A 20,631-nucleotide genomic window follows, 5' to 3' on the forward strand; every position below is an offset into this window, starting at 1 on the left:
TCCCCAAGCAGGGTGACAGTGACACAGTGACACAGAGCCAGCGCCGTGTGTGACAGCTTTATTGGGGGGGGCCTCGTGTCACCGTCACCGGGGTGTCACTCTGTGTCACCAGGTGTCAATGTCACTTGGTGTCACCAGGTGTCACTCGGTGTCATCGGGTGTCACTTGGTTCCTCGGGTGTCACTGCGGTGTCACCTGACAGCTCTATTGGGGGGCGGCCTCGTGTCCCCGTCACCGGGGTGTCACTCGGGTGTCACTCAGAGTCCCAGGTGTCACTTGGTGTCACTCACTGTCATCGGGTGTCACCTGGTTCCTCGGGTGTCACTCAGGTGTCACTCGGTGTCACTCAGGTGTCACTCGGTGTCCCAGACGTCACTCGGTGTTGCCAGCATCACTTGGTGTCACCGTGGTGCCCCCTCTGTCCCCGCTGTCCCCAGTGTCACTCGCTGTCCCCCGTTTGTCACTCGCTGTCCCCGCTGTCCCCGCTGTCCCCAGTGTCACTCGCTGTCCCCGCTGTCCCCGCTGTCCCCAGTGTCACCCGCTGTCCCTGTTTGTCACTCGCTGTCCTCACTGTCCCCGCTGTCCCCGTGTCGCTTCCTCAGCCGTTGCTGCCGCAGCCGCAGGCGCCGCTCGCGCTCAAACTCCTTCATGCGCATCACATAGCTGGGACAGGGACAGTGTCACTGTGTGTCACCAACGTGTGTCACTGTGTGTCATCACATAGCTGGGACAGGGACAGTGTGTCACTGTGTGTCACTGTGTGTCACCAACGTGTGTCACTGTGTGTCATCACATAGCTGGGACAGGGACAGGGACAGGGACAGGGACAGGGACAGGGACAGTGTGTCACTGTGTGTCATCACATAGCTGGGACAGGGACAGGGACAGGGACAGTGTCACTGTGTGTCACCGTGTGTCACTGTGTGTCATCACATAGCTGGGTCAGGGACAGGGACAGGGACAGGGACAGTGTGTCACCAACGTGTGTCACCAACGTGTCACCGTGTGTCATCACATAGCTGGGACAGGGACAGTGTGTCACTGTGTGTCACCAACATGTGTCACTGTGTCACCGTGTGTCATCACATAGCTGGGACAGGGACAGGGACAGGGACAGTGTGTCACTGTGTGTCACTGTGTCACTGTGTCACTGTGTGTCATCACATAGCTGGGACAGGGACAGGGACAGGGACAGGGACAGGGACAGTGTCACTGTGTGTCACTGTGTGTCATCACATAGCTGGGACAGGGACAGGGACAGGGACAGGGACAGGGACAGTGTCACTGTGTGTCATCACATAGCTGGGACAGGGACAGGGACAGGGTAACTGTGTGTCACCAACGTGTGTCACTGTGTGTCACTGTGTGTCATCACATAGCTGGGACAGGGACAAGGACAGTGTCACTGTGTGTCACCAACATGTCACCGTGTGTCATCACATAGCTAGGACAGGGACAGGGACAGGGACAGGGTCACCAACGTGTGTCACCGTGTGTCACTGTGTGTCACCATGTGTCACTGTGTGTCATCACTGTGTCACTGTGTGTCACCACGGCCACCAACAGGTGGGTGCGGGTGGCACCGTGGTGGCACTGTGGTGGCCCCATGTCCCCAAGCCCCTCCCATGTCCCCGCCACCCCCCAGACACGTCCCTGTGTCCCCATGTCCCCATGTCCCCGTGTCCCCGTGTCCTGCTGCTCGTGCTGGCAGCTGTCCCAGCTGTGTCCCCCCCATGATGTCCCCATGATGTCCCTGTGTCCCCCCCTCAATGTCCCCAATGTCCCCATCACTCACTCCCAGTGCTGGCAGCTGTCCCAGACGTGGTGCACCCATGTCCCCCCAATGTCCCCATGTCCCACAATGTCCCCCAATGTCCCCATGTCCCCCAATGTCCCCACAATGTCCCCCCAATGTCCCCACGATGTCCCCATGTCCCACAATGTCCCCACGTCCCTTACTCCTCGTGCTGGCAGCTGTCCCAGCCATGTCCCCTAATGCCCCCCATGATGTCCCCATATCCCCTGATGTCCCCAATGTCCCCAGTGTCCCCAATGTCCCCTGTCCCCAATATCCCCAGTGTCCCCAGTGTCCCCAGTGTTCTTAATGTCCCCATGCTGTCCCCATGCTGTCCCCAGTGTCCCCAATGTCCCCAAAGTCCCCAGTGTCCCCCATGTCCCCAATGTCCCCATGTCCCCAATGTCCCCAACGTCCCCAGTCTCCCCAATGTCCCCATGTCCCCAATGTCCCCAATGTCCCGAGTGTCCCCATGTCCCCAATGTCCCCAATGTCCCCAGGATCCCCATGTCCCCATGCTGTCCCCAACGTCCCCAGTGTCCCCAGTGTCCCCAATGTCCCCAATGTCCCCATGTCCCCATGTCCCCAGTGTCCCCAATGTCCCCATGTCCCCATGCTGTCCCCAGTGTCCCCATGTCCCCAATGTCCCCAGTGTCCCCAATGTCCCCAGTGTCCCCAATGTCCCCAATGTCCCCAGTGTCCCCAGTGTCCCCAATGTCCCCAATGCCCCCAGTGTCCCCATGCTGTCCCCAGTGTCCCCAATGTCCCCCCTGTCCCCAATGTCCCCATGTCCCCATGCTGTCCCCAGTGTCCCCATGTCCCCATGTCCCCAGTGTCCCCAGTGTCCCCAATGTCCCCATGCTGTCCCCATGTCCCCAGTGTCCCCAGTGCCCCCAATGTCCCCATGTCCCCAGTGTCCCCAGTGTCCCCAGTGTCCCAGTGTCCCCGTGTCACTCACTCCTGGTGCTGGCAGCTGTCCCAGGCGTGCCGCAGCGCGTGGCACCCCCATGTCCCCAGTGTCCCCAGTGTCCCCAGTGTCCCCAATGTCCCCAGTGTCCCCAGTGTCCCCGTGCCACTCACTCCTGGTGCTGGCAGCTGTCCCAGGCGTGCCGCAGCGCGTGGCACCCCCATGTTCCCGGTGTCCCCAATGTCCCCAATGTCCCCGATGTTCCAATGTCCCCAATGTCCCCAGTGTCCCCATGTCCCCAGTGTCCCCGTGTCCCCGTGTCACTCACTCCTGGTGCTGGCAGCTGTCCCAGGCGTGCCGCAGCGCGTGGCACCCCCAGGGCACAGGGAAGTTGTCCCGCTGGCACCGCAGCAGCCGCACCAGGTGGTGCCCGCAGAAATCCCTCTGCTCCAGGGGCACGCGGGCATCGGCCAGCTGGGACGCCGAGGCCACCATCACTGTCACAGAGAGAGGGGACAGGGACAGTCAGGGACACCCAGAGAAACCAGGGACACCCAGGGACAGCTGCGCCGCCGAGGTCACCATCACTGTCACACACAGGGGACAGAGGGGACAACGTCAGTGACACCCTGGGACAGCTGGGCTGCCAAGGCCACCATCACTGTCACAGAGAGAGGGGACAATGAGAGTCAGGGACAGTCAGTGACACCGAGGCCACCATCACTGTCACAGAGAGAGGGGACACAGGGGGCAATGTCAGTGACACCCTGGGACAGCTGCGCTGCCGAGGCCACCATCACTGTCACAGAGAGAGGGGACAATGACAGTCAGGGACAGTCAGGGACAGTCAGTGACACCGAGGCCACCATCACTGTCACCAGAGAGAGGGGACAGGGACAGTCAGGGACAGCTGGACACTGAGGCCACCATCACTGTCACCAGAGAGAGGGGACAATGTCAGTGACACCCTGGGACAGCTGGGACGCCAAGGCCACCATCACTGTCACCAGAGAGAGGGGACAATGATAGTCAGGGACAGTCAGTGACACCGAGGCCACCATCACTGTCACCAGAGAGAGGGGATAGAGGAGACAATGTCAGTGACACCCTGAGACAGCTGGACACCGAGGCCACCATCACTGTCACACACAGGGGACAGAGGGGACAATGACAGTCAGGGACAGTCAGTGACACCCAGAGAAACCAGGGACAGCCAGGGACAGCTGCGCTGCTGAGGCCACCATCACTGTCACACACAGGGGACAAGGACACCCAGGGACACCCAGGGACAGCTGGGACACTGAGGCCACCATCACTGTCACACACAGGGGACAGGGACAGTCAGGGACACTCAGGGACAGTCAGTGACATCCAGAGAAACCGGGGACATTCAGGGACAGCTGCGATGCCAAGGCCACCATCACTGTCACACACAGGGGACAGAGGGGACAATGTCTGTGACACCCTGGGACAGTTGGGCTGCCGAGGCCACCATCACTGTCACAGAGAGAGGGGACAGAGGGAACAATGTCAGGGACACCCAGGGGCACTCAGTGACACCCAGGGGCACACAGGCATCCAAGAGCTGTGACACTGAGGCCACCATCACTGTCACACACAGGGGACAGAGGGGACAATGACAGTCAGGGACAGTCAGGGACAGTCAGGGACACCCAGAGAAACCAGGGACACCCAGGGACAGCTGGGCTGCCGAGGCCACCATCACTGTCACCAGGGGAGACAAGGACAGTCAGGGACAGAGGGGACACTCAGGGACACTCAGCACCCACCCGGGAATGGGGACAAACAGGGGACAGGGTGTGACAGACACTCAGGGACATTCAGGGACACGCAGCCCTGCGCCAGCTGCGCCACCGAGGCCACCGTGGCTGCCACAGAGAGGGGACAGAGGTGACACTCGAGGACACTCAGGGCCCACCCGGGAATGGGGACAAACACGGGACAGGGTGTGACAGAGCGGGGACACGGGGTGGCAATGCGGGGACAGCGACACCCGCGTGGCACCAGGGTGGGGACAGGGTGGGCGGCACCGGGAGGTCACCGGGCTCACGCGAGGGCGGGGACACCCCAAGGCCACCGCGCCCCCCTCATGTCCCCGCGTCCCCTCGCGGTGTCCCGCACTGACCGCGCGGCTGGCGGGCCGGCATGCCCAGCTGGGCGGGGAAGGACGGCATGTGCAGCGGGTCGGGCTCGGCCTCGGCGTCCCACAGGTAGCGCCGGCTCAGGTGCCCGCCCATGGCGGCGGCGGCGGCTCCGGGCCCGGCCTGGCGGAGAAAATGGCGGCGGAAGCGGAAGTTCAGCGAGCCGGAAGCGGAAGTGGCGGAAGGGCAGGGAAGGGGAGGTGGCACCGAGGCGCCCCCTGGCGGAGGGGAGGACTGGAAAGCGTCATTGAGAGCCCTCAAAAACACCAAAAAAACCCCCAAAAAACCAAAAGAAAAACAAAAAACCCTAACCCAAACCTCATTAAAAACCTCCAAAAAAACACCTAAAAAACCCCAACCCTCCCCAGAATAAAGAAAACAAAAAGCCACAAAAAAAAGCAAAAAAACCCCAACCCAAAACCTTAAAAAAACCCCAAAAACCTCAAAACCCTCCCCAAAAAATCCCAAACCCCACCAGTACAAAACAAAAGCCAGAAAAAAAACCCCAAACAACCCAAAACCTCAACCCCCCTGAAAATCCCAAACCCCCAAAACAAACAAAAAACCCCCACAAATAAACCAAGACAAACTCTCCCCAAAACCAAAATCCCCAAAAAACCCCAAAAACCCTGAGAAAACCCTAAAAACGCCTCCAAAACACACACAAAAACCCCCAAAAACTCACCAAAACCCCCCCCCAAAAAAACAACAACCCCAAAACCCCTAAAAAACCCTTTAAAACCCCCACAAAAAAAAAAAAAACACACAAAAAAAAAAAAAACAAACCCTCCAACAAAAATAAACAACCCCCCCAAAACCCTCAAAAAATCTCAAAAAAAAAAAAACAAACCAAAAAACCCCAAACTCCTCCAGACCCCAAAATGTCCCCAGGCAAAGAAAAGACGAGGTCACGGGAGTGACAAAAGCGGTTTATGGTGACACCAGTGTCCCCAAGGGCCACCTCGGGGACAGGAACAGGGCTGGGGGACACAAAGGAGCTCCGATGTCCCCAAGGGCCACCATGGGGACACAAACACAGGGGAGGGGCACAGAGCAGCTCCAATGTCCCCAAAGGTCACCTTGGGGACAAGAACAAGGGACACAGAGCAGCTCCAATGTCCCCAAAGGCCACCATCCCTTGAGGAACGACGAGTGACACGGCCGAGCTGTCCCCATCCCAAAATGTCCCTGTCCCCAATGTCCCCATCTCAAATGTCCCCTTATCAAAATGTCCCTGTCCCCAATGTCCCCATCCCAAAATGTCCCTGTCCCCAATGTCCCCATCTCAAATGTCCCTGTCCCACATGTCCCCATCCCAAAATGTCCCTGTCCCCAATGTCTCCATCCCAAAATGTCCCTGTCCCCAGTGTCCCCATCTCAAATGTCCCCATCCCAAAATGTCCCTGTCCCCAATGTCCCCATCTCAAATGTCCCTGTTCCCAATGTCCCCATCCCAAAATGTCCCCATCCCAAAATGTCCCTGTCCCAAATGTCCCTGTCCCCAATGTCGCCATCTCAAAATGTCCCTGTCCCCAATGTCCCCATCTCAAATGTCCCCATCCCAAAATGTCCCCATCTCCCTGTCCCCCTCCAGGCTCTTTACCCCTCCTGGCCTTGTCCCCATGGCACTGTGTGACAAGGCCATGGTGTCCCTGTCCCTCACTGCCATGTCCCTGTGTCCCCATGGCCATGGTGTCCCTGTCCCTCTCCAGGATGTCCCTGTGACACCGTGGGACAAGGCCATGGTGTCCCCACCCCTCTCCAGGCTGTCCCCTTGGTTCAAAGCCCTGTTCCACAGTGTCCCCATCCCTCCCACCCCCATGTCCCCATGTCCCCATCCCTCCCCAGGCTGTCCCCTTGGTTCACAGCCCTGTCCCTGTGACACTGTGTGACAAGGCCATTGTGTCCCCATCCCTCTCCACACTCTGTCCCCTCTGTCACTGCCCTGTCCCCATGTCCCCACCCCTCTCCAGGCTGTCCCCCATGTCTCATAGCCCTGTTCCACAGTGTCCTTATCCCTCCCATCCCATGTTCCCCATGTCCCCCCATGTCCCAGCACCTCTCCAGGTTGTCCCCACCCCACGTCCCCGTGTCCCCATCCCTCACAGCCCTGTCCCTGTGACACTGTGTGACAAGACCATGGTGTCCCCACCCCTCTCCAGGCTGTCCCCATCTCTCCCACCGCCATGTCCCCATGTCCCCTTGTGTCTCAGTGTCCCTCCTGGCTGTCCCCATCCCTCATAGCCCTGTCATTGTGACACTGTGTGACAAGGCCATGGTGTCCCCATTCCTCTCCACACTCTGTCCCCTCTGTCACTGCCCTGTCCCTGTGTCCCCACCCCTCTCCAGGCTGTCCCACCCCATGTCCCCATGTCCCCCACAGTCTCAGCATTCCTCCAGGCTGTCCCCTCTCATCTCAGTGTCCCTCCAGGCTGTCCCCTCTCATCTCAGTGTCCCTCCAGGCTGTCCCCATCCCACGTCCCCGTGTCCCCATCCCTCTCCAGGCTGTCCCCGTCCCTCCCACCCCCAAGTCCTGCTGTCCCCCCAATCTCAGCGTCCCTCCAGGCTCTTGTCCCGCGCGATCACGGCCTCGTCGAACTTGATCATGAGCGTGGTGCCCTTGTGCCAGTGGGCGCTGACGCGGGCGGGGAAGCCGGCGGCGCCCAGCACGGCCTCAGGGCTGGCCTGTCCCTCACTGCCCTGTCCCCGTGTCCCCATGGCACTGGGGGACAAGGCCATGGTGTCCCTGTCCCTTTCCAGGCCATCCCTGTCCCTCATAGCCTTGTTCCTGGGACACTGTGTGACAAGGCCATGGTGTCCCTGTCCCTTTCCAGGCTGTCCCCTTGGTTCACAGCCCTGTCCCCATGTCCCCATCTCTCTCCAGGCTGTCCCCCATGTCTCATAGCCCTGTTCCACAGTGTCCTCATCCCTCCCAACCCCATGTCCCCAAATCCCCCCCAATCTCAGCGTCCCTCCATGCTGTCCCCTCTCATCTCAGTGTCCCTCCAGGCTGTCCCCACCCCACGTCCCCATATTCCCATCCCTCTCCAGGCTGTCCCCATCCCTCACAGCCCTGTCCCTGTGACACTGTGTGACAAGGCCATGGTGTCCCCACCCCTCTCCAGGCTGTCCCCATCTCTCCCACCGCCATGTCCCCATGTCCCCTTGTGTCTCAGGGTCCCTCCAGGCTGTCCCCCCCCCACATCCCTGTGTCCCCATCCCTCTCCAGGCTGTCCCCATCCCTCCCACCCCCAAGTCCTGCTGTCCCCCCAATCTCAGCGTCCTCCAGGCTCTTGTCCCGCGCGATCACGGCCTCGTCGAACTTGATCATGAGCGTGGTGCCCTTGTGCCAGTGGGCGCTGACGCGGGCGGGGAAGCCGGCGGCGCCCAGCACGGCCTCCAGCAGCCCGGCGGCGAAGGCGGCGCAGTTCAGCGAGCTGTTCTCGCGCGGCACCGACACGAACGTGTTCACCACGGGCTCCCTCTCGATCACGTAGAACGTGCGCTCGTCGTCGTTGGCCTGCTCCAGCTTGTCGGCCTCGCGCCCGAACAGCGCCCGCCACAGCGGGCCCTTGACGAACAGCAGCACCCCCAGCACTTTGGTCTCACGCCTGCCCGGCCTCTCGCGGGCCACCAGCGCGTCCAGGGCTCTCAGGCCCACGTGGTGGCCCAGCTGGGCCAGGCGGGCCTGCAGCTCGGCCACCGAGGCCACGCGGCGCTGGCAGTACTGCACCAGCTCCGAGAAGAGCAGCGCGAAGGCGGCCAGGGACAGCTCGGAGCGGGGCCGGCCCAGCGCGCGCTCCAGCACCGGCGACTTGCCGCGCGTGAAACGGGCGTCCATGGCGGCCTGGAGGGGAGAAACGGGGGTCAGGGGGACGCAGGGGACACAGGGGACACAGGGGGACGTGTGGGATTTTGGCCAGGGAGAGCTCGGAGCGGGGCTGGCCCAGGGCGCGCTCCAGCACCGGGGACTTGCCATGGGTGAAACAGGAGTGCAGGGTGGGCTGGGGGAGAAAAAGGGTCAAGAAGAGTGGTTTGAGAGGGGTCTGAGGGGGTTTAGGGAGGGTCTGAGAGGGTTAAGGGAGGGTTTGAGGGGGATCTGAGGGGTTTAGGGTGGGCCTGATGAGGTTTAGGCTTGGTCTGAGGGGGTTTGGGGAGGGTCTAAGGGGGTTTGGGGAGGGTCAGAGGGGGATTTAAGTGGGTCTGAGAGGGTTAAGGGAGGGTCTAACAGGGTCTAGTCAGGGTCTGAAGGAGAATAAAGGAAGCAGGGGGCACATAGACAGGGCTAGAGCAGGGTGTGAGGGGGTTTAGGGAGGGTCTGACAGGGATTAGGATCAGTCTGAGGGGTTTAGAAAGGGTCTGAGGGCATTTAGGGTCGATCTGCGGGGGTTTAGGGAGGATCTGAGAGGGTTTGGGAGGATCTGAGAGGGGTTTGAGGGGGTCTGAGAGGGTTAAGGGAGGGTTTGAGGAGGATCTGAGGGGTTTGGAGAGGGTCTGATGGGGTTTAGGGCAGGTCTGAGGAGGTTCGGGGGGATCTGGGGTAGTTTAGGGAGGATCTGAAGGGGTTTAGGAATGGTCTCAGGGGGTTTAGGAAGGGTCTGGGGGCCTTAGGGTGGTCTGACGGGGTTTAAGGAGGGTCTCAGGGGGATTTGAGGGGTACAGGGGGTCAGGGGACACTGGGGGATGTGTGGGACGTGTGGATTTTGGCCAGGGAGAGCTCGGAGCGGGGCCGGCCCAGGGCGCGCTCCAGCACCGAGGACTTGCCACGGGTGAAACGGGAGTGCAGGGTGGGCTGGGGGAGAAAAAGAGTCAAGAAGAGTGGTTTGAGAGGGGTCTGAGGGGGTTTAGGGAGGGTCTGAGAGGGTTAAGGGAGGGTTTGAGGGGGATCTGAGGGGTTTAGGGGGGGCCTGATGAGGTTTAGGCTTGGTCTGAGGGGGTTTGGCGAGGGTCTAAGGGGGTTTGGGAAGGGTCAGAGGGGGATTTAAGTGGGTCTGAGAGGGTTAAGGGAGGGTTTGAGGAGGATCTGAGGGGTTTGGGGAGGGTCTGAGGGGGTTTAGGGAGGGTCTGAGAGGGTTTAGGGAGGGTTTGAGGAGGATCTGAGGGGTTTGGGGAGGGTCTGATGGGGTTTAGGGTCAGTCTGAGGAGGTTTAGGGTCGGTCTGAGGGGATTTAGGGTGGTCTGAGGGGGTTTAGGGTGGGGCCTGATGAGGTTCAGGCTTGGTCTGAGGGGGTTTAGGGAGGATCTGAGGAGGTTTAGGGTTGGTCTGAGTGTGTTTGGGGAGGGTCTGATGGGGTTTAGGGATGTCTGAGAGGCTTTAGGGGGGCTCTGAGGAGATTTAAGAAGGGTTTGAGGGGGCTGAGGGAGGGTCTGAAAGGGTTTAGGGCAGGTCTGAGGAGATTTAGGGTGGTCTGAGGGGGTTTAGGGTAGCTCTGAGGGGGTTTAGGGAGGGTCTAAGGGACATTTGAGTGGCTCTGAGGAGGTTAAGGGAAGGTTTGAGAGGGTTTAGGGAGGATCTGAGGGAGTTCAGGGGAGGTCTGAGGAGGTTTAGGGAGGGTCTGAAGGGGTTTAAGGAAGGTCTGAGGGGGATTTGAGGAGGCCAGAGGGGGATTCAAGGCATTGAGGGGAGCTAGGGAGGGTTTGAGGGGCTCTGAGGGGGTTTAGGGTCAGTCTGAGGGGCTTTGGGGAGGCCTGAGAGGGTTTGGGGTAGATCTGAAGGGGTTTAGGGAGGGTCTGAGGGGGTTTAGGGAGGATCTGAGGGGGTTTAGGAAGGGTCTGAGGGGGTTTAGGGTTGGTTTGAGGGGGTTTAGGGAGGGTTTGAAGGGGTTCAGGGTTGGTCTGAGGGGGTTTAGGAAGGGTCTGAGGAGGTTTAGGATGGGTCTGAGGGGGTTTAGGGTTGGTTTGAGGGGGCTTAGGAAGGGTCTGAGGGGTTTAGGGAGGGTCTGAGGGGGTTCAGGGTTGGTCTGAGGGGGTTTAGTGTGGGTCTGAGGGGGTTTAGATGGGTCTGAGGGGGTTTAGGGAGGGTCTGAGGAGGTTTAGGAAGGGTCTGACAGGGTTTAGGGAGGGTTTGAGGGGGTTTAGAAAGGGTTTGAGGGGTTCAGGGTTGGTCTGAGGGGGTTTAGGGAGGGTCTGAGGAGGTTTAGGGTTGGTTTGAGGGGGCTTAGGAAGGGTTTGAGAGGGTTTAGGAAGGGTCTGAGGGGTTTAGGGTGGGTCTGAGGGGGTTTAGGGAGGGTCTGAGGGGGTTTAGGATTGGTCTGAGGGTTTAGGATTGGTCTGAGGGGGTTTAGGGTGGGTCTGAGGGGGTTCAGGGTTGGTCTGAGGGGGTTTAGGGTTGGTCTGAGGGGTTTAGGGTGGGTTTGAGGAGGTTTAGGGGGTCTCAGGGGGATTTGAGGGATACAGGGGGTCAGGGGGACACAGGGGACAAAGTGCTGGATTTCTCCAAAACTAAAGCTGCCAACAGCAAGGACCCTGCAAGTCCTTAGAGCCCCCAAAACCACCTTTATATTTTTATATTTTAATCTGATATCCAAACCCTGGGGAAATTATTTCTTTAAGCATTGAAAATGGTCTCTGTTTGCTGCCATTTCCCCTGGCTGAAAGGGCAGTGCCAAGCGAGAAATTGGCAAATTTTATTTCTCCAAAATTATTATAAAAAGTATTATTATAAAAATTATTATAAAAATAATATATATTTATATATTCGTATATTTATATTTCTATAAATTATATTAAATTGTTATAAGAATAAAATTATAATAATGTAAAATTATATTATTACACTACATAAATATATAAATAAGAATAATTTTTTTATTATTTTATTATAGTATTATATTTTATTATTTTTTATTCTAGTATTCTATATGATATATATTTTATATAATTGATTTCTATGAATATATTTTATTTTATATATAAATATATAAAAATAAATGTATAATAATTATTATTATATTTTATTATTATATTATATGCATAATATTATGCATAATACTATACATATATATTTTATATATATATACATATATATGTATAAATAAATAAATACATATATATATATAGGTATATAATATTTATTTATATATATAATAAAAATAAAAATTTTAAAAGTTACACCCTGCCAACCGCAAAATACTCAGCATCCTTTCAGAACTGAGGTGTCGGTCGGGGTCTCTGAGGGGATCTCGCAGGTTCGGGGGTCTCTGAGGGGATCCGGGGGTCTCTGAGGGGGTCTCGAAGGTTCGGGGGTCTCTGAGGGGTCCCGGTCCCGCCGCAGCGCTCGGGGGGACGCTGGACCGCGGCACCGCCCACGGGGGGAACGGGAGGTACCGGGTGGGGCTGGGGGCGCGGCCGGGACGCTCCCGGTACCCGTGGATGAACGGAGGGACCCTCAAAAACCCCCAAGACCCCCCAAAACCCCCGGTACCGACCTGACGGCGATCCCAGTGGCCGTGGATGAACGGAGGGACCTCCAAAACCCCCCCAAGACCCCCGGAACCCCCCGGAACCACCCGGTACCGACCTGACGGCGATCCCGGTGCTCCGCGCGACACCGCCGCGATGCGGCCGTAAAGCGCGACACCGCCCCGGCACCGCCGTAAAGCGCGATGGGGGCGGGGGCCTGAGCGGAGGGCGGGGCTCTGTCAGCGAAACCACGCCTCTCCCATTGAAACCACGCCCCCTAGGTGAAGCCACGCCTCCCTCAGTTAAGCCACGCCCCCCGGGGACACGGCGGGGACATTGGGGACATTGGGGACAGCTGGTGGCACCGCCCCACCCCCCCCGGAACACCTGGGCCGCCAGCTGGGCTGGGGGAGGGGCGCGGATCCGCAATGACGTCATTGCGGGGGAAGGAGGGGGGGAGGGGCGGGGGGTGACCCCCCCCCCCTCACGGGGACACCTGGGACAGGGGAGGGGGGGCACCCCTGGGTCACTTGGTGCCACCCCAGTGTCCCCAGGGTCCCCCCAATGTCCCCCAGTGTCCTCTCATTGTCCCCAGTGTCCCCCCAGTGTCCCCTCATTGTCCCCATTATCCCCCCAGTGTTCTCCCAGTGTCATTCAGTGCCACCCCAGTGTCCCAATGTCCCCCCAATGTCTCCAGTGTCCCCCAGTCTCCCCCAGTGTCCCCCCACTGCTACCCCAGTGTCCCCCCGATGTCCCCCAATGTCACCCTGGTGTCCTCCGATAACCCTAGTGCCACCCCCACTGTCCCCAGTGCCACCACAATTTTCCCCCCAATTCCCCCAGTGTCCCAGTGCCACCCCAATGTCCCCTCATTGTCCCCATTGTGCCCCCAGTCTCCTCCCAGTGTCACTTGGTGCCACCCCGGTGTCCCCAGTGTCCCCCCATTGTCCCCCAATGACCACAATGTCCCATAATATCCCCAATGTCCCCAGTGTCCCCTCTGTGTCCCTTCAGTGTCCCCAATGTTCCCAACTCCCCACTGTCCCCAATGTCCCCTCTGTGTCCCCTCTGTCCCCTGTCTCTCTGTGTCCCCAATGTCCCTCTGTGTCCCTTCAGTGTTCCCAATGTCCCCTCTCTGTCCCCTGTCCCTCATTGTCCCCTATGTCCCTCTGTGTCCCTGTGTCCCCTCCCCATCGCCTCAGTGTCCCCTCTGTACTCCTCAGTGTCCCCAATGTCCCCTCAGTGTCCCAAGGTTCCCCCGTGTCCCCAGTGTCCCCTCTGTGTCCCTGTGTCCCCTCAGTGTCTCCTCTTTATGCTACCTGTGTCCCATTGGAGGGACCCTGGGGACACTGAGGGGACACTGAGGGGACACTGAGAACATTGAAGGGACATTGGGGACACTGAGGGGACATTGGGGACATGGAGACATTGGGGACACACAGGGCACACTGAGGGGTCATTGGGGACATGGAGGGGACACTGGGGACACTGAGGGGACATTGGGGATATGGCGACATTGGGACTCTGGAGACACTGGGGACACTGAGGGGACATTGGGGACACTGAGAGACACTGGGCACACTGTGGGATATTGGGGGACATTGGGGACATTGGGGACATTGGGGACACTGGGAACACTCGCTGGGGCAGTGACATGGGCACAGTGTGACCTCGTGTCCCCAAATGTGTCCCTAGTGCCACACAGTGTCCCCCAATGTCCCCTCAATGTCCCCAATGTCCCCCAATGTCCCCTTAGTGTCCCCTCAATGTTATCTCAATGTCCCCCGGTGTCCCCAATGTCCCCCAATGTCCCCCAATGTCCTCCAATGTCCCCTAATGTCCCTCAATGTTGTCTAATGTCCCAGTGTCTTCCAATGTCCTCTCAATGTCCCCAATGTCCCCAATGTCCCCTAATGTCCCCTCAATGTGTCCTCAATGTCCCCAGGTGTCCCCAATGTCCCCTCAATGTCCCCAATGTCCCCAGTGTCCCCAATGTCCCCCAATGTCCCCAATGTCCCCCAATGTCCCAATCCAGTGTCCCCAATGTCCCCAATGTCCCATCAATGTCCCCAATGTCCCTCCCTCAATGTCCCAATGTCCCCAGTCCCCAATGTCCCCAGTGTCTCCTCGCAGGAAGGGAGGGGGGGTTAATTTGCTGTAATTAATTAACTGCCATTGTTGATGGGTGTAATTAATTATGCGCAATTTTCGATGAGTGTAATTAATAAAGAATCATTTTTGATAGGCGTAATTCATTAAAAACATTATTTATGGGTGTAATTAATGAAGTGCCGTTGTTGGTGGGTGTAACTAATTAAACACCATTTTCGATGGGTGTAATTCATTAAGAGCCATTTTAATGGGTGTAATTAATTAAACGCCATTTTCGATGGGTGTAATTAATTAAGGACCATTTTTTATAGGTGTAATTAATTAAAAACAATTTTGGATGGGTGTAATTAATTAAGTGCTGTCGTTGATGGCTGTAATTCATTAAGAGTCGTTTTTTATGGGTGTAATTAATTCAGCACAGTTGTCGATGGATGTGATTAATTAAAAACCAATTTTTATGGGTGTAATTAATTAAACACCATTTTTAATGGGTGTAATTCATTAAGAGCCATTTTTAATGGATGTAATAAATTACGCGCAATTTTCGATGGCTGTAATCAATTAAGAACCATTTTTGATAGGTGTAATTAACTAAAAACCATTTTTCGATGGGTGTAATTCTTTAAGAGCCATTTTTATGTGTGTAATTAATTAAGAATCGTTTTGGATGGGTGTAATTAATTAAGAACCATTTTTTTTGATAGGTGTAACTACTTAAAAACCATTTGGGATGGGTGTAATTAATTAAGCACTATCGCCGGTGGCTGTAACTAATTAAGAGCCGTTGTTGACAGGTGTAATTAATTAAAAACCTATTTTTTTATGGGTGTAATTAATCAAACACTGTTGTCGATGGGTGTAATTAATTAAAAACCAATTTCTATGGGTGTAATTAATTAAGAGCCGTTGTCGATGGGTGTAATCAATTAAAAACCATTTTTCATGGGTGTAATTAATGAAGCACCGTTGTCGATGGATGTGATTAATTAAAAATCAATTTTTATGGGTGTAATTAATTAAAAACCATTTTTCGATGGGTGTAATTCATTAAGCGCCATTTTTAATGGGTGTAATTAATTAAATGCCATTTTTAAATGGGTGCAATACATTAAACGCCATTTTTAATGTCCGTAATTCATTAAGCGCCATTTCGTTAATTGCTCGCGGCTGCCAGGGGGGATTGGGACACGCGGGGGCGGGGGAGGGGACACGAGGGGAGGGGACATTGGGGGGAGGCACGGCGACAACCGGGACCACACGGGGACCCCGCAGCACCCATGGGACCCCACTGCACCCATGGGAAACCCACAGCACCCATGGGACCCCATGAGGACCCCACAGCACCCATGGGACCCCCACTGCACCCATGGAAACCCATGGGAACCCCACAGCACCCATGGAGACCCCACAGCACCCATGGGACCCCACAGCACCCATGGGACCCCACAGCACCCATGAGAATCCCACAGCACCCACGGGGACCCCACAGCACCCATGAGAATCCCACAGCACCCACAGGGACCCCCATGGGACCCCCCCAGCCCGCAGCCCCCGCAGCACCCACGGGTGCTCCCCCCGCGCTCCCATCATCCCCGTGTCCCCCCCGTGTCCCCCCGCAATGTCCCCTCCCCAATGACCCCCCCGTCCCCGCTGTCCCCCCCCAGTGTCCCTCGTGTCCCTCCCCGTGTCCCTTTCGTGTCCCCCCCGTCCCTGTGTCCCCTTCCCAATGTCCCCCCCCGTCCCCCCTCAGTGTCCCCGCTGTCCCCCCCCCCGTGTCCCCCCCCGCATCTCCATCTCCGCTGTCCCCTCCCCAATGTCGCCCCCACGTCCCCCAATGTCCCCCCGCGTCCGTGTCACCCCCATCCCCGTGTCCCCCACCTGTCCCTCCCTGTGTCTCCATTTCCCCCCCCGTGTCCCTCATGTCCCCCAATGTCCCCCTGTCCCAGTGTCCCCCCCATCTCCCCGGTCCCCTCCCGTCTCCGGGTCCCCCCCGTGTCCCTGCTGTCCCCACAATGTCCCCTCCCCGCTGTCCCTCCCAATGCCCCTCGTGTCCCGTGTCCCCTCCCGTGTCCCCCTGTCCCCTCACCGCTGTCCCCTCCCCAATGTCCCCCTCCTGTCCCCCCCCATGTCCCCGTGTCCCGCCCCCTTCCCCCCCTGTCCCCCCAATGTCCCCACCTGTCCCCCAGCCGTGTCCCTGCTGTCCCCCCCGTCCCCATGTCCCCCCCCTGTCCCCCTGTCCCCCTGTCCCCCCTCCGTGTCCCCACGAGTCCCCCCCCATCCCCGTGTCCTTCCCGTGTCCCTGCTGTCCCCCTGTCCCCGTGTCCCCCCATCTCCCCTGTCCCCTCCCATCCCAGTGTCTCCCTCCTGTCCCCCCCCATCCCCGTGTCCCCCCTCCTGTCCCCCCCGTGTCCCCTCCTGTCCTCCTGTCCCCCCGTCCCCGTGTCCCTCCTGACCCCTCCGTGTCCCTCCCTGTCCCCCCCCAATATCCCCCCGTCCCTTTGTCCCAATGTCCCCCCCGCAATGTCCCCCCCTGTCTCCCACTGTCTCTCCCCATCCCAGTGTCCCCCTCCTGTCCCTCCTGTCCCCTCCTTGTCCCCCCTTGTCCCCTCCATCCCCGCCTGTCCCCTCCCCATCCCAGTGTCCCCCTCCTGTCCCTCCCTGTCCCTCTGTCCCACCCCGTCCCCCCCAATGTCCCCCCCCGTCCCTGTGTCCCCCTCCTGTCCCCCTGTCCCCCCCTGTCCCCATGTCCCCCCCAATCTCCCCTGTCCCTCTGTCCCACCCCATCCCTCCTGTCCCCGTCCCCGTCCCCCCTTGTCCCTTTGTCACCCCCCCTGTCCCCAATGTCCCCCCCCGTCCCCCCCTATCCCCGTGTCCCCCCCTGTCCCCGTGTCCCCCCCTGTCCCCCCCTCCCCAATGTCCCCCCCGTCCCTTTGTCCCCCCCCCGTCCCCAATGTCCCCCCCATCCCCGTGTCCCCGTGTCCCCCCCCCGTCCCCAATGTCCCCCCCTGTCCCCGTGTCCCCCCCCGTCCCCGTGTCCCCCCCCTGTCCCCAATGTCCCCCCCCGTCACCCCCGTCCCTGTGTCCCCCCCGTCCCTGTGTCCCCCCTGTCCCCCCCTGTCCCCGTGTCCCCCCCTCCCCAATGTCTCCCCCCGTCCTCGTGCCCCCCCGTCCCCCCCTGTCCCCAATGTCCCCCCCTGTCCCCCCCTGTCCATAAGAGGCCCCTCGGGCCGCTCCCCCCACCCGCCATGGCGGCCCCGGGGGGCTCCGAGCCCGAGCGCGGCGCGGTGAGCGGGGAACGGGGGGCACAGGGGGGGTCTGGGGGCACAGGGGGGGTCCCGGGGGGCACAGGGGGGGTCTGGGGTCACCCCTGGGGGGGGTTTGGGGGTACCCCCGGGGGGTTTGGGGGTCTGGGGGGTTTGGGGGCACAGGGGGGTTTGGGGGTACCGTGGGGGGGTTTGGGATATCCCCGGGGGGGGGTTTGGGGGTAACCCTGGGGAGTTTGGGGTGTGGGGATACCCCTGGGGGAGTTTGGGGGGTCTGGGGGGACCCTCGGGGGGTTGGGAGGTCTGGGGGAGCACAGGGGGGTTTGGGGGGTCTGGGGGAGCACAGGGGGGGTTGGGGGAGCACAGGGGGGTTTGGGGGGGGTCTGGGGGCACAGGGGGGTCTGAGGGGACCCCAGGGTGGGGAGGGTTTTGGGTCTCGGGGGGCACAGGGGGCACCCCTGCAGGGAGTTTGGGGGTTCGGGGTTATTCTGGGGGGGGTTCGGGATATCCCCCGGAGGGGGGGGTTTGGGGGTTCGGGACCCTCCCCGGGTGGGTCTGGGGGTGCCCTTGAGGAGGGGCTGGGGTATCCCCGGGGGGATTTTGGGGGTTCGGGTTTATTCTCGGGGGGTTTTGGGGGTTCGGAGGTGTCCCTGGATGGGGTTTGGGGGGTCTGGGGGGGTTCGGGGGTGCCCCTGAGGGGGGTTTGGGGTCTGGGGGGGGCACAGGGGGGAGTTTGGGGGGTCCGGGGGGATCCCCGGGGGGGTTTGGGGGTCTGGGGGTGCCCCTGAGGGGGTTTGGGGTCTCAGAGGGGCCCTGGGGACACCCCATGGGTCGGTTTTGGGGTTCGGGGTACCCCGGGCTATCACCGAGGGCGCCCCCCACATTTGGGGGTCACCGGGGGGTTTGGGGCGGTGCGAGGGGGCGGGGCTGCCCTTGGCGGGGGGGTCCCCAGAGCGGGGGGGGCCCGGGAGAGAAGGGGGTCCCTGGTTTGGGGAGTTCCCTGTTTATTTTGGGGTTCCCTGTATGGGGGGGTTCCCTGTTTATTTTGGGGGTCCCTGTCTATTTTGGGGTCCCTGTTTATTTGGGGTTCCCTGTTTGTTTGGGGGTTCCCTGTTTGTTTTTGGGGGTCCCTGTTTGTTTTAGGGGTCCCTGTTTATTTTGGGGGTTCCCTGTTTGTTTTTGGGGGTCCCAGTTTGTTTTGGGGTTCCCTGTTTGTTTCTGGGGTCCCTGTTTATTTTGGGGGTTCCATGTTTGTTTTTGGGGTTCTCTGTTTGTTTTTGGGAGGTTCCCTGTTTATTTTGGGGGTTCCCTGTTTGTTTTAGGGTTCTCTGTTTGTTTGGGGGTTCCCTGTTTGTTTTGGGGCTCCCTGTTTATTTTGGGGGTCCCTGTTTGTTTTTGGGTTCCCTGTTTATTTTGGGGGATTCCTGTTTATTTTGGGGTTCCGTGTTTGTTTTTGGGGGGCTCCCTGTTTATTTTGGGACTCCCTGTTTATTTTGGGGGTCCCTGTTTATTTTGGAGGGTTCCCTGTTTATTTTGGGTCCCCTGTTTATTTAGGGGGTTCCCTGTTTGTTTTTGGGGGGCTCCCTGTTTATTTTGGGGTTCCCTGTTTTGTTTTGGGGGTTCCCTGTTTATTTTGGGGTTCCCTCTTTGGGGGGTTCCCTGTTTATTTTGGGGTTCCCTGTTTATTTTGGGGGGCTCCCTGACTCTCTGTGCCCACAGGGGGGGTCCCCAGCAGAGGGGGGGTCCCCGAAGGGGGGGGTCCCCTGTTTATTTTGGGTTCCCTGTTTGTTTTGGGGTCCCTGTCTGTTTTGGGGTTCCCTGTTTGTTTTTGGGGGTTCCCTGTTTGTTTTTGGGGTTCCCTGACTCTCTGTGCCCACAGGGGGGGTCCCCAGCAGAGGGGGGCTCCCCGGAGGGGGGGTCCCGGAACAGGAGGGGTTCTTCTCGCTGCTGAGCTCCGTGCAGGGAACGCGCATGGACGAACAGCGCTGCAGCCTGGGGGGGGGCACCGGTGAGAGACGGACGGACGGACGGACAGGGGGACAGGGGGACAGGGAGGGGACAGAGGGACAGACAGGGGGACAGAAGGGACAGAGGGGACAGAGGGACAGACAGGGGGACAGGGAGGGGACAGAGGGACAGGGGGGACAGGGAGGGGACAGAGGGGACAGAGGGACAGACAGGGGGACAGGGAGGGGACAGAGGGACAGGGGGACAGGGAGGGGACAGAGGGGACAGAGGGACAGACAGGGGGACAGAGGGACAGGGGGACAGAGGGATGGAGGGGACAGGGAGGAGACAGAGGGACAGACGGACAGGGGGACAGGGGGACACAGGGACACGGGGACAGAGGGACAGGGGGACAGACGGACAGAGGAGACATGGACAGAGGGACAGAAAGAGGCACAGAGGGACAGAGGGGACAGACGGACAGAGGGACAGGGGGACAGACGGACAGGGGACAGAGGGACAGAGAGAGGGACAGAGGGATGGAGGGGACAGGGGGACAGACAGAGGGACAGTGGGGCGACAGAGGGACAGCGGGGGGACAGACGGACAGGGGGACAGAGGAGACAGATGGACAGAGGGATGGAGGGGACAGATGGACAGAGGGACAGGGGGTGGCACAGCTGAGCGGACACCGGGGGGTGGGTCAGGGGGCACCGGGGTGGGCACGGGTGAGGGACACCAGGGGTGCCCGAGATGCCCATGGTGACCCGAGGGTGCCCAAGGTGCCCGTGGGTGCCCCATGGATGTCCCTGGTGTCCCATGGGTGCCCCGTAGGGTGCCCATGGGGTGCCCCCTGAGACCGTGCCACTCCCGAGGGGCCCTTGTGTGCCCCTGTGCCCCCTGAGGTGCCCTTGTGTGCCCCTGATGCCCCCTGTGACCGTGCCCCCCCTGAGGTGCCCATGAGGTGCCCTGGTGCCCACGGGCTGTCCCCTGTGACCGTGCCCCCCCCATGTGCCCCCTGTAACCCTGGGTGCCCCCTATGAC

General features: G+C 59.3%; 2 protein-coding genes and 1 long non-coding RNA gene across 9 annotated transcripts; 1 reads left to right on the forward strand and 2 right to left on the reverse strand.

Moving 5' to 3' along the window:
• Positions 1 to 43: 43 nt before the first annotated feature.
• NDUFB7 (NADH:ubiquinone oxidoreductase subunit B7) lies at positions 44 to 5,034 on the reverse strand. 6 transcript variants are annotated; one of them, XR_012577524.1, is made up of 5 exons: positions 4,849 to 5,034; positions 3,031 to 3,199; positions 538 to 663; positions 330 to 414; positions 44 to 177 (listed from the first exon to the last, which is right to left on the reverse strand). XR_012577524.1 is itself a non-coding variant. In XM_074530512.1 (4 exons), exons 1-4 carry the CDS (start codon positions 4,958 to 4,960, stop codon positions 461 to 463), a joined length of 381 nt encoding a protein of 126 aa, XP_074386613.1. In that variant the 5' UTR covers positions 4,961 to 5,034; the 3' UTR covers positions 331 to 460. The 6 variants fall into 6 exon arrangements, 5 of the variants coding, with proteins under 5 accessions (XP_074386613.1, XP_074386610.1, XP_074386614.1 ...); XM_074530512.1 differs by lacking the exon at positions 44 to 177 and having other exon boundaries at positions 331 to 467; positions 571 to 663; XM_074530509.1 differs by lacking the exon at positions 44 to 177 and having other exon boundaries at positions 331 to 476; positions 571 to 663.
• Positions 5,035 to 7,204: 2,170 nt separating this feature from the next.
• LOC141726002 (uncharacterized) lies at positions 7,205 to 7,754 on the forward strand. Its single transcript, XR_012577510.1, has 2 exons — positions 7,205 to 7,598; positions 7,673 to 7,754. It is a non-coding gene; the product is annotated as an uncharacterized LOC141726002 (long non-coding RNA).
• Positions 7,755 to 7,915: 161 nt separating this feature from the next.
• On the reverse strand, positions 7,916 to 12,531 carry TRAPPC5 (trafficking protein particle complex subunit 5). 2 transcript variants are annotated; one of them, XM_074530169.1, is made up of 2 exons: positions 12,384 to 12,531; positions 7,916 to 8,711 (listed from the first exon to the last, which is right to left on the reverse strand). In XM_074530169.1, the coding sequence occupies exon 2, from the start codon at positions 8,703 to 8,705 to the stop codon at positions 8,037 to 8,039; it is 669 nt and encodes a 222-aa protein (XP_074386270.1). In that variant the 5' UTR covers positions 8,706 to 8,711; positions 12,384 to 12,531; the 3' UTR covers positions 7,916 to 8,036. The 2 variants fall into 2 exon arrangements, with proteins under 2 accessions (XP_074386270.1, XP_074386272.1); XM_074530171.1 differs by lacking the exon at positions 12,384 to 12,531 and adding an exon at positions 12,292 to 12,378.
• Positions 12,532 to 20,631: the final 8,100 nt, after the last annotated feature.

Source organism: Zonotrichia albicollis, chromosome 32, assembly GCF_047830755.1.
Source record: "Zonotrichia albicollis isolate bZonAlb1 chromosome 32, bZonAlb1.hap1, whole genome shotgun sequence".
NCBI classification, from domain to species: domain Eukaryota; kingdom Metazoa; phylum Chordata; class Aves; order Passeriformes; family Passerellidae; genus Zonotrichia; species Zonotrichia albicollis.

Excerpts from the sequence above, each read along its gene's own strand:
- NDUFB7 (XM_074530509.1), bottom strand. The coding sequence starts at position 4,960 with ATGGGCGGGCACCTGAGCCGGCGCTACCTGTGGGACGCCGAGGCCGAG. Across the intron at positions 3,200-4,848 it reads GCCGGCCCGCCAGCCGCGCG|TGATGGTGGCCTCGGCGTCC; the intron begins GTCAGTGCGGGA and ends TCTCTGTGACAG. Across the intron at positions 664-3,030 it reads GACAGCTGCCAGCACCAGGA|CTATGTGATGCGCATGAAGG; the intron begins GTGAGTGACACG and ends TCCCTGTCCCAG.
- TRAPPC5 (XM_074530169.1), bottom strand. The coding sequence starts at position 8,705 with ATGGACGCCCGTTTCACGCGCGGCAAGTCGCCGGTGCTGGAGCGCGCG.